Source organism: Arctopsyche grandis, chromosome 2 (genome assembly GCF_051622035.1).
Source record: "Arctopsyche grandis isolate Sample6627 chromosome 2, ASM5162203v2, whole genome shotgun sequence".
In the NCBI taxonomy this organism is placed as follows: domain Eukaryota; kingdom Metazoa; phylum Arthropoda; class Insecta; order Trichoptera; family Hydropsychidae; genus Arctopsyche; species Arctopsyche grandis.
The window spans coordinates 36,731,256-36,743,793 of NC_135356.1; the positions used below are offsets into that span (position 1 = coordinate 36,731,256).

General features: G+C 34.7%; 1 protein-coding gene across 2 annotated transcripts in view; it reads right to left on the reverse strand.

Moving 5' to 3' along the window:
* Positions 1 to 1,513: 1,513 nt before the first annotated feature.
* LOC143922537 (uncharacterized) overlaps positions 1,514 to 12,538 on the reverse strand; it is a 71,619-nt gene continuing 60,594 nt past the window's right edge. For both annotated transcript variants that reach the window (XM_077445805.1, XM_077445804.1), the window contains exons 2-6: positions 3,509 to 3,823; positions 3,181 to 3,261; positions 2,006 to 2,137; positions 1,839 to 1,912; positions 1,514 to 1,755 (exon numbers count right to left, since the gene is read on the reverse strand). In XM_077445805.1, coding sequence (XP_077301931.1) covers positions 1,650 to 1,755; positions 1,839 to 1,912; positions 2,006 to 2,137; positions 3,181 to 3,261; positions 3,509 to 3,790 — 675 coding nt within the window. In that variant the 5' untranslated portion in view covers positions 3,791 to 3,823 and the 3' untranslated portion in view covers positions 1,514 to 1,649. The remainder of the gene's footprint in view (positions 1,756 to 1,838; positions 1,913 to 2,005; positions 2,138 to 3,180; positions 3,262 to 3,508; positions 3,824 to 12,538) is intronic.

A 12,538-nucleotide genomic window follows, 5' to 3' on the forward strand; every position in this document is an offset into this window, starting at 1 on the left:
ATAGCTCCATCCTAAAAATGCATAAAGTGGTTGAAACTACCCGGGAGTGCTTAAAAAAAAAGATCTTCGATCAATGTATCTTATCAAATGATAATATAGGTATATGGATGCGAAATTTAGGCACTGAACGCCAGAATGCTTCACAAAGTCCAGTGCAAAAAATAATGGAACACTGTATGCTGGGAATGACAATACATGAGTTAGAAGTATGACAAAGGTAGTTGGTATAGTGGAAAGAGTAAAAATTGCAATGGGTCGGACGTATCTAGAAAAACAGATGATAGATGTAAGGAAGAAGTGCTCGAATGGTACCTGAGATAGTTGCAAGGAATGCCATCTTATCCCATACATTTTTCATATATGATATATAGTATATATTCATATTGATTATCACAATATGAGAGCTCAAACCAAACATATGTAATTTAATACAAATATAAACCTATCAGGCTAAGGGTTCTACATATGCTTAAGTTTATTCAAAACGAGCTTTATTAAGGTGATCATTTTTCCAAATTGAAAGCCAGGACATTTTGTCCAAAAACATATTTCTAAATACTTCGATAAAAACGAAGGTTAAAGAATCTATAAAAAAATGAATTCATTTTCGTGAATGCTCTTATAAAATTCTACCCAAGACTGGTTCAAATTATACTAAGTGATTACAAAACATTTTAAGGTTTCAACATTCAATTTCATTTTATCACTGGACTATATATTGTTCATCAAAGTAAAAAAATCCTTCGGCTGGTGCATTTGTTCCTGATAAATGGAAACAACATTTGACTAATTTCCCAATATTTTTGTAGGAGATATCATTTTCGCCGAATTATCCAACTATTAGATAAATAGATAAATTCTATTACATATAAAAAGTGTACTGGTTTTATCTCACGACTTACCTGGACAGTACTGTCCTCGTAAAATCAGTACGAATGGTCACCTTAAGCTATACATATAAACATATGTATGTGTATACTCCAGTAGATTAAAAATATTATTATAAATCTTTTGTGTTTTATATTAATCTAATTTTTTGGTTTACCTGGATGAATAACACAGTGAGAAGCAATCCGAGGAACTTCATCCTTCACTTTCTGATTCAGATTTAAATACTATTATTTATGCTTCATGGTACATATATATGTGTTAAAAAAATCGCTGGAAAATTCTAACCCGTGAAGAAATTTTCTCTAGTACAATTTTTCTCGAGTCAATTTGGAATGAAAATCCTGTATTAAAATTTCTTTCATTTTGTATTTAGAAAATGATTTATTTTATTGACAGTTTCTGTATACAAAAATTTAAATAATTTCATTACTCGGGCGTGGATAATTATGAATTGACTGTATATATTATTTGTGGTTTATGAATTGACTTTTGTCATTTTTATTAAGAACTCATTTTGACCTAAATAATGTCAGATATGTTTGCTTATTAATTCATCAAATGCTGTAGTTGTAAGTCGAATAATAATTTCTATGCCATCAGAAGAAAAAGAAAACAACGATATAGCTTGCAATATTTATTTGGTAAATTGTTATTTATTTTTCTATATTTCGTACATAGACATAGCATATATGCTTATTACATTTTAATACGCACAGAATTGTTATATAAATACATATTCAAAGACATAATTGACAGGTTTACGCTTGATGATGATGATAGGTTTCGAGTTTACCAAGTTTGTGTTCCGGCCACATGCACTCGCATCCCTTTGGCACCGTGTATGAGTAAGTTTTCCAACATCCACTGAAATCATAATAAAAATAGAATCAAAAGACGGTTCAACACGACAATGTAATCACTAGTGACTTGTACGTATAGAAATTTACTCATTTATTTTCCTTCTGGTTACGTGGATAGTCTCGTTCCATTGCATGCATTCGAATCCAGCAGTCGAGCAGATCTGCAACAGAAACACACACACACACACACATTTTATCACTGAAATATTACACGTAAAACATTTAAAAAGATGTATGTAGCCAGAAGCAGATACCGTTTTATCAGATCTATCATTGTAGCCGTTTGAGATGCAACGTATTTCTTCGTAGTGTGATGGTCTGTATTCATACTCGCTGTCCGTCAATGTGACTGTAGTTCTTTCCGTGAGGCAAATCGAATAGTATTTCTGTAATACACAAATACATATTTGAATAGATTCATCTTTGTCGTGAAAAGGTATTAAATATATACATATGTGCAAGATATTTTTACTTTATCTATCTATATATATATATAAAAATGAATGTCTGTGTGTGTGTGTGTCTCGAATAGGCTCCTAAATTACTGAACCGATTACGATGGAACTTTCAGGATTTGTTGTATGTATGTCCGGGAAGATTACTGTGAAAAAAAACGGGAAAAACGGGAATGGGTGTCATTGCAACGCAATAATTTCAAATGTGTTCGCCGCCTGCATTTTTCCGACAAATGGGAACGGGAATTGCATGCGTTATTATGGCATTGCAACGCATGTAGGGTTCAGCTAATAATATAATAAATAATATTTATGTACATTCATAGTAGCAATGGATGATTTTTTTTTTACTTTCTAATATAAACTATTGCTTAAATTGTAGTATTTTATAATAACTTGTAATTACACTTGGCGTTTCCCAAACAGAATTTATTGAATCGTTTATAAATATTATTTTTTTAGTACACGTCTTATCTTCAAGCAAAAAAAAATATTTTAGTTTATTTATGCACTATGAAAACTTGTTTTTTTTGTTTTATTTAAAACCAAAATTAAACTGTAGACTATAAAATTTTCTGTAAACGTCTCTTTTTTACTCGACCTAGCGATGTATTATTCAAAGTAAGACTTAAATAGTATTAGATATGCATAGAATGTTTGTTTTGATAGGTTTTTTACCATTAAAATTTATCCGTACTCCTTCACTTTAATCCAAATAGAATGTGTTTATGTTATATATTACGATTACGTTTTATATAATAAAATAATTTCTTGAAAATGCGTCGATAAATCAATGATATTTTTATATATTCACTTTCAAACAATGTAAAGATGTGATTCCCTCAGTTACATTACAAAACGGATACAAATTGTTTTCACTACTTCACAGTGCTATTATTTACCGTATAAATTGCTTAATATAAAATAATTTATGACCTTTTTTGTTATTATACATATAATATGTACATATATACCTGACGACCAACTTCCCTTGCGCCTCTGTCCCAGGTTGCTTTTGAACTTTCAACATAGTCAGCAACAGCTTCATCCTGAAACTGCATTAATAAATAATAAATAATAAACTTAAATGTATCACTGCATCTTAAACTGATGATTGATTAACATTTGTATAGTAATATGTAATATCTTAAGCAAAATATGTACATATGTCTCAACTGGTTGACTTGGTTTCTTAGAGGAATTTGAAAATCACACTTAGCATAACTTAATAATGTACATAGATGAAAGATCCAAAGTATCCAAATCATACAATCTACTGAAGGCTGTATTAAACATATTTACTTGGTTCTCTTCGACGTAGGTCCTGGCACTGTCAACATCTTCGTTGGTCCACGGCTGGGCGACAGGGGCTACGGGTCCGCTTCGAAGTTGCGAAAGCATCGTGTTCATAATGCGATCCCTTTTGATCAGCTGTGGCCAGGAATTATCGTCAGTTTGCTTTTCTTCCGGTTGCAACTCAGCCTCCGGCTCCCGTCTGTATATGAACGGCAGTTTGTTAGGTTGCTCTCCTCTGGCCACGTCCTTGATATGAGCATGTTCTTCATTCGTAGCACATAGAACCATCACACCGGTATGCAACGCCACCAATGCGAACACCTGAATAATGAAATGTAATTAATTATCATTATCTTGTGTCTCCGGTGTGCAATTATTCTAAAAAGTCAATACTTCTAAAAAGAATGAAGTTACAGGTAAGGTTTCTCTAACTTTGATTGATTCTTACAAGCTTTTATTAGAAATAGTCGAGATGTATGTAGGGTTGCCAGGGGTCTCGATTAATCGGGATTATCACTGGTTTTAAGCCTCGTGTCCTAGTGTCCCGAATGAACTTTTCGGGACGCCCAATAGTCCCAGTTTTAAAGTTTTTCTATTATGCATACTTTTTAAGCAATTTTAAAGGGAAAAATTGATGGATTTAATAAAGAAGTTGAAAAGTTTTATGAAACATTCAACAGATTATTTGAAACAATGGACAATACCGTTAAAAAAATATTCTGTGTTGTCCTGGATGAGCTTGAATAAAATACCAGAATGGCTAGATATTGAAGAAAAAGTTGAATATTTAAATACGACAACTATTATAACAGATGACACATATTTGTTCAATCAATTTTAGAGGATTACAATCTCCAAATTGCAATAGAAAAATAGCTGTAGAAAAATGGGCTAAATTTTCGCAAATAAAAATTGAATTTTCCGAACAATATAAAGACTTATATAGCATGTGCGAGTACATTTTCTCCATACCATGGCATAATGCTAACGCGGAGAGAATATTCTCGTTAATGGAGGTTCAATGGACTAACGACAGAAATATACATTTTATAGATGTAGTTGAAATTATTCTACAGTCAATTGAAAAATTTGATTTCAATCGTTGCCATGTACATATGATTATGTACTTAAAAATAAAGTAGTCTTGCAGAAGTCCAAATCTAATGAAAAAAAAAAACAAATTGATGTTTAAAATTGTTTTTATTTCTACATCTATATTTTCGTTTATTTTTAATAAATAATTAATGTTAAAATTTGTTGATTTTATTTTCTTAAGTAATATATGTAAATTAAAAACTACGTAGAAGCTACATGGCAACCTAAACGAGCCAAATTGTCGGGGAAAGGAACAAACTAAGTGGTCTGATATTGTTGATTTTTTCGGGTGGGTGGGAGGGGGGTCCCGGTTTAACTTGAAAGAAATTTGGCAACCCGATACAAATTAGAAAAAATATGCTTTCAAATTCCTCTGAAAAGGGCTCCGTTTTTTTTTATACGTTTTTCCAACCTTCAAAAACCATAGCAACGCCGGACAATTCGACGAGCACAGACACAATAAGAAAAGAACCCCATCCCCACCGTTTTAAAATAAAATAAGTCTGTACCAAGAAAAAAATGTGGTAAGCTTATCAAAGAAAATATTCATACCCAGCTACATTGTATGTTATTTTAATGTGAGAAAGCAATATTTCGCAGAACTTGTCGATCCGCTTATTTCCTTTCCTTGGAATAAATATGGCAACCCTACATGTAGAGACAGTCCGATTTTAGCTCAATCATTCAGTTTTTGTTTGGGTCATTGAAGATTTTTAAGAGAAAGCATTAAATAATAGTTTAAAGCCCGATTTGAAATTGCTGTAACTCATCCACAAATTAAAATCCTCACTTGAAAAGGTGAATTGTCGAGATTAAAACGATTGCCGCTAGATATTTCTTTCGTCGCATAGCCTGTAACGCGTTAAGGGCGAAATCACACAGGGAAGAACGGCACGTCGTGTGCTTGGCTTCCCGCTGTGGGGGTTCTCCTACATTTCTTCAAATATGGAATACACCGTTATCGATCACTGTCAAGCAAGGATAAATACAAGGATACAATTTTACCGAAAACACTCCAGGGGGTGATTTTGGGACGGTGTGTGCTGGGCATGCCACATTTTTGTCGCATGTTTAGAAGTTTCTAAAAAAAACCATGTGCCACGTTCCTTCCCGTATGATTTCACCCTGTGAACCACTTAATCGCCACGCGTTTATAGAAACCGATTAGATTATTTTATTATACATATGTGTTTAGCAGTGGCGGCTGGTCCATATGGGCTGCGGGCTGCAGCCCTCCCAGTACAGTACACATTCATGCTATTTTTGTTTCCATTCAGTCAACGAGCTACTACAGCCCGATTCATCACTGCAGGCCCTCCACTGTGAATTCTCATGAGTAGAGTACGTACCCAAAGCGGGCCCGCTCATTGTTCAATTGTTGTAAATGCTTTGTAAAAAAGGTTCGGCAAACCTTTAACAATGTATTTACAACATTTTAACAATGAACGGCACCCTGGTTATCCGGGCTTTACTCATGAGCCGCCACTGGTGTTTAGTGCAAACCCTTGACTGCACTACCCCTTGAATATATCACAAACTAACGAAAAATATTGCCTTTTTTCAATTACATTAGTATCACAGGATATTTTTAGATTTCACTGTGAAGAAACCAAAATCAGTTTCGAGTCATAGCCTTAAATGTCTGACCGCACTATGCGTCTGCGACACGGACGGCAGCGTGCGGCCAAATATTGTTTGTATGAAATTGTATGAGATATAACGCACTACGCGTCACGCGACATAGTTGCCTTTTGTATCAACTTTGTTGTGTCGTGCTGTAGCAGCAGCCTTAAAGGTCTGACCGCACTATGCGTCTGCGACACGGACGGCAGCGTGCGGCCAAATATTGTTTGTATACAATTGTATGAGATATAACTAGAGGTAGGATAGTCACAGTGCTATCCATTGTTCGGCAAACCTTTAACAATGCATTTACAACCTTTGAACAATACACGGCCCCCTAATGCTCCGGTGACTAGATATAACGCACTACGCATCACGCGACAGAGTTGCCTTTGTATCAACTTTGCCGTGTTGTGTCGTGCTGTAGCAGCAGCCTTAAAGGTCTGACCGCACTATGCGTCAGCGACACGGACGGCAGCGTGCGGCCAAATATTGTTTGTATAAAATTGTATGAGATATAACTAGAGGTAGGATAGTCACAGTGCTATCCATTGTTCGGCAAACCTTAAACAATGCATTTACAACCTTTGAACAATACACGGCCCCCTCAGGCTCCGGTGACTAGATATAACGCACTACGCGTCACGCGACAGAGTTGCCTTTGTATCAACTTTGCCGTGTTGTGTCGTGCTGTAGCAGCAGCCTTAAAGGTCTGACCGCACTATACGTCTGCGACACGGACGGCAGCGTGCGGCCAAATATTGTTTGTATGAAATTGTATGAGATATAACGCACTACGCGTCACGCGACATAGTTGCCTTTTGTATCAACTTTGCCGTGTTGTGTCGTGCTGCAGCAGTCGACGGCCGCATAGTGCGGTCAGACCTTACATGCGATGGAGCTCGCACCGGTGCGCTTATGGCGATGAAGTGGTTAATTGAAATGTTGCAGAACTGATTCGCTCGATCGTTCCATAGCAAATTTATACTCGTTCTACAAAGATTTTGAGTTACAATATTTTTTTATGACTACAACAAAATGACACACTTAAATGTTTATCATACATTTAAATGAAATACTAAAAATATACAATGCAAAATGCCATTGTTTGCCTTTATATGAGAGATAAGTACAAATGTATTTTACGTCTATATTTGTCAAGACCATTGAACCTGTCTATGATAGGTGATACTTCTGTTGGGTAGGGTGTGTGAAATACACCAGGTGGACACGTGTATTTTTTACATGTTTTTTACCATCCACCAGAGCTGGGATTTTTTGAAATCTCACCAAATGACAACAGTGAAAATGTGAGAGACATAACAGTGAAAATGTGAGAGACATAACAGTGAAAATGTGAGAGAAATATTTCATAATATATGAAATATTTCATAATGTATGAAATATTTCATAATATATGAAATATTGACAATTCCTTTGATTTTTATTTAAATCTCTACAACCCCACCCCCCAATCATAACAAATCACCCCCCCAGACTACAAATGCCCTCCATAAAAGGCTTTTACCTTTGTGTGGGTAAATTAACGATACTCACCGAGATGTACACTTGTTTCAATACCGACCAGTTTATGTTAAGTGATTAATTGAGACTTTCAGGTAGTCTTTAATGACATATGTACATATGTACGTAGTTAATCGATTGCGCGTGCAAACTCTGAAAAAGTTCCCAGTTAAATCGATAGTCTGACATATCACGACATAATTGAAATTTCCCTGATGTATTTATAAGATACGGAAAAGGAAAATGAAGGCGCTGAAGAAAATTTTCTACTGGTCTGAATTTATTTTCCAACCATGACTTTATCGATGTATTTTGGGAATATAACAAGTATAAAAATCAAAATTCGATAGTGAAACATATGTACATACACGTTCACACATGCTGGCTATGAGAGCATTTTTGATGCAAATGTAGAGAAACTTGCACCCGACAAAAGTTATATTTCCGGTTGTCGGATTATGTTCAAAATTACTTCATTACTTACGATCACTATATACATATGTGGTTCGGTGATTACTGGTCACAAATTACTAGTCACAAAGTCACTAATATCTCTATAACGGAACATCTGGCAGCCGAAAAGTCCATCATACTAACGATAACTATCATAGTAACGAGAACTTGAGTGCCAAATATTGTGTATTCGCGATTTTCATGGCAAAAATTGTCTTTGTGACCACCCCAATGTGACGAATAGTCCAATTACCATACATATGTACATCTAATTACACTGTTCGACAGATGACGACTTTTTTTTGGTTTAGAAACGAGATATGACTTTTCTTATAGATCTATGTATGCCCAGTGAATACGAATCTGGTATTAAAAAATGTTGATTGGCTCGAGATTCGGAGATATATGTATGTGTTTTTAAAATCGCGCGATTTTTCTATATCTTCGTGTTGTTCGGTCGATGTTTCTAAATCTGTTAATTTCCTGTTCGAAATGAATATTGGAATCTATAGTCGGGTATTTTATCTTTCATTTGTAGTACTTTTCAGCTTTCAAATCTCTCTAAGTAGTCGTCCAGTTCAAATCAAAAGTCAAAAGTACGTATTTTCACTTGGAATTTTTTCCCACTGCTAATACTATTTTATATTGAGTATTTTCTATTGAAATATGTTTATTGGGATAGTGTTCTGGCTACAATATTTTTGGTTTTCGTTTAAAAGGGTTAATTGGAAGTGTGCTGAATTTTAAATCGGAAAAATTGCGAGCTATAAGCTCGTACTAGTATTTACTCGTATTTACACGAATCTGAATTGAATTAATAGGGATAATATAATAAATTGTCTTTATATGATAATTAAAAGGCGAACAGTGTTATTAGTATTTATAATATACTAGTGATTTTACCCGGCTTCGCTCGATATTTGTAATATAAACAGCTTAAACATGGCCAATCTAATAGTAAACATTTTATTAAATTTATTTGAATATTCATTTGTTTTTTTTTTATTAAATTAAACGTCGCGGAAATTATGTATTAGAATTATTCTAATATATAATTTCGAAAGAGACTTTGTATGTATGTTTGTTCGGGTCGTAGATTCCGTGACGTTCAATTTAATAAAAAAAACACAAGTATTCAAATAAATTTAAATAAAATAAAACTATTCAAATAAATTTAATGAAAGGTTTACCATTAGATTGGCCACAGAGAAATGTTATAATAATAGAAGCGCCCTTTCGAATGCATTTCTTGTTTCAATAGCACGCGTACCGTTTCCATAACAACGCAATATTGTACGCGTTCATGAAAACTTTCATATACGACGTTAATTGAATAATATGTCACTTAAATGATCAATTTACTTATAAAAATGTATCCCATGTTGTTTATTATGTGTTTTTGAATGCATCGTGCAATTTTTAACGATGCACTTGCCCATTGCCCTTGCCCGGAGAAGTTTTATTGTGGCTTGGCATTTAGATTGTGAGCATTGCATTTTAACAACAATGGCGAATTGGATGGAATTGGTTTTGGAAAAATACATTCATCAATAGACTTATTTTGTTTATTTTATATTGTTACAAAATATATTAAAGTCTAAACACACCTTTACAAAACTCGAAATCTTCGGCGGTAGTTATTTAGGGTGTTTATACTTGCTTTCTTTTTAATTTCTAAATAATTGTGGTTGGAAATGTTGGCGAAATTTTCAGCGTGGCGGGCTTCAACAGAAAAGACGCCAGGACTCAAAGGGTTAAAATTAAATATCAAATAACAAAATTCATTGTTATTTGATATTTAACTTCATTGTTATTTGAAATTTAGATTGACATGCGAACTCGAAGGAGTGCCTCTTTAGAGAGTCAACAAGACCATATATCTGGGTTCGGTGACCGTCACCGCATCGAAAAGTCAAAAAATCTAAAATGTTCATTTACTATGAATATATATGAAAAACGGATAGTATATATATATATATATATATATATATATATATATATATATATATATATATATATATATATATATATATATATATATATATATATATATATATATATATATATATGTATATATCAGTGGCGTGCGGTAAAACTCTCTTTCCCCCCCCGTTGTAGAGCCTCACTTAATTTGCGCTAGCAGGATACAACAGGAACAAGAGGAACAGGCTTTTCCTCCCGTATCCTGCCCGCGCACATTAAGCAAGGCTGTACGACAAAAAGAAAGATAATTTCACCGCATGCCACTGAAATATATGAAATATATCGGTCGTTAAGCTTCTGCCTAGCACCGAGAGGCGCCGGGTTCGATCCCATGAGCTGACCTCGATTGAAAAAATAATTTTCCTCCCGTATTCTGCGCGCGCACATTAATACGGTAGGAAAAGCCTGTTCCTATTGTTCCTGTTTTATCCTGCTCGCGCAAATTAAGTGAGTATGTACCGTTTACCATGCACCCTATTTTTTATCTTTCCACTTAAGACCTTTGGTTTTTGATCTTTGCCTTCCGATATTTGCGTTTTCGGTAATTTCACATTCCGGCTCGTCACGGAGACCGATATATTATATAAACATAGTACCGTTTACCATGCACCCTTTTTTATCTATCGATTTTCGATCTTTGCCTTCCGATATTTGCTTTTTCGATATTTTGACTTTCGGTCCCGTGAGGTAGACCCCTTCCTGGTATGGGTCTACCTGACGAGCCGGAATGTGAAATTACAGAAAACACAAATATCGGATGGCAAAGATCGAAAATCGAAAGATCTTAAGTCAAAAAAAAGGGTGCATGGTAAACGGTACATACTCACTTAATTTGCGCGCGCACAATAATACGGGAGGAAAAGCCTGTTCCTCTTGTTCCTGTTGTACCCTGGTCGCACAAATTAAGTGAGTATGTACCGTTTACCATGCACTCTTTTTTTTTTGACCTTTCGACTTAAGATCTTTCGATTTTCGATATTTGCCTTCCGATATTTGCGTTTTCGGTAATTTAACATTCCGGCTCGTCACGGAGACCGATATATTATATGTTTACCTGACAACTCGTTCACAGATTTTCCGTAAACCGAGGATGCACTCCAGGCATTACGTATACGGCCATCTCTTTCTCACCCCGTCTGTTCACCAAGATCTCGTTTACTATGCCATTACGTATGTATATATATATATATATATATATATATATATATATATATATATATATATACCAGGAAGGGGTCTACTTCACGGGACCGAAAGTCAAAAGATCGAAAAAGCAAATATTGGAAGGCAAAGATCGAAAATCGATAGATAAAAAAGGGTGCATGGTAAACGGTACTATGTATAGGTACATATATATATATAATATGGTGACACGACAACTCGTTGCCATCTCTTTCTCACCCCGTCTGTTCACCGAGATCTCGTTTACTATGCCATTACGTATGCAGCCATCTCTTTCACAGACCGACTGTTATCGGTGAAATTTCACGCAGAAACATGTTTCGCTTAAGCGTTCCGTTTTATGTGACTGCAGCTGTATATATATATATATATATATATATATATATATATATATATATATATATATATATATATATATATACATACCAGGAAGGGGTCTACTTCACGGGACCGAAAGTCAAAAGATCGAAAAAGCAAATATTGGAAGGCAAAGATCGAAAATCGATAGATAAAAAAGGGTACATGGTAAACGGTACTATGTATAGGTACATATATATAATATGGTGACACGACAACTCGTTGCCATCTCTTTCTCACCCCGTCTGTTCACCGAGATCTCGTTTACTGTGCCATTACGTATGCAGCCATCTCTTTCACAGACCGACTGTTATCGGTGAAATTTCACGCAGCAACATGTTTCGCTTAAGCGTTCCGTTTTATGTAACTGCTGCTGTATATATATATATATATATATACATACCAGGAAGGGGTCTACTTCACGTGACCGAAAGTCAAAAGATCGAAAAAGCAAATATTGGAAGGCAAAGATCGAAAATCGATAGATAAAAAATGGTGCATGGTAAACGGTACTATGTATAGGTACATATATATGTATAATATGGTGACACGACAACTCGTTGCCATCTCTTTCTCACCCCGTCTGTTCACCGAGATCTCGTTTACTGTGCCATTACGTATGCAGCCATCTCTTTCACAGACCGTCTGTTCACCGATAACATATATACATATATATATATATATATATATATATATATATATATATATATATATATATATATATATATATATATATATATATATAAAATAAGGTTACAAATGAGTGTGTTAAGAATTGGATTTCTAAACAATTCTAGTTGGAAAACGTTGGCGAAATGT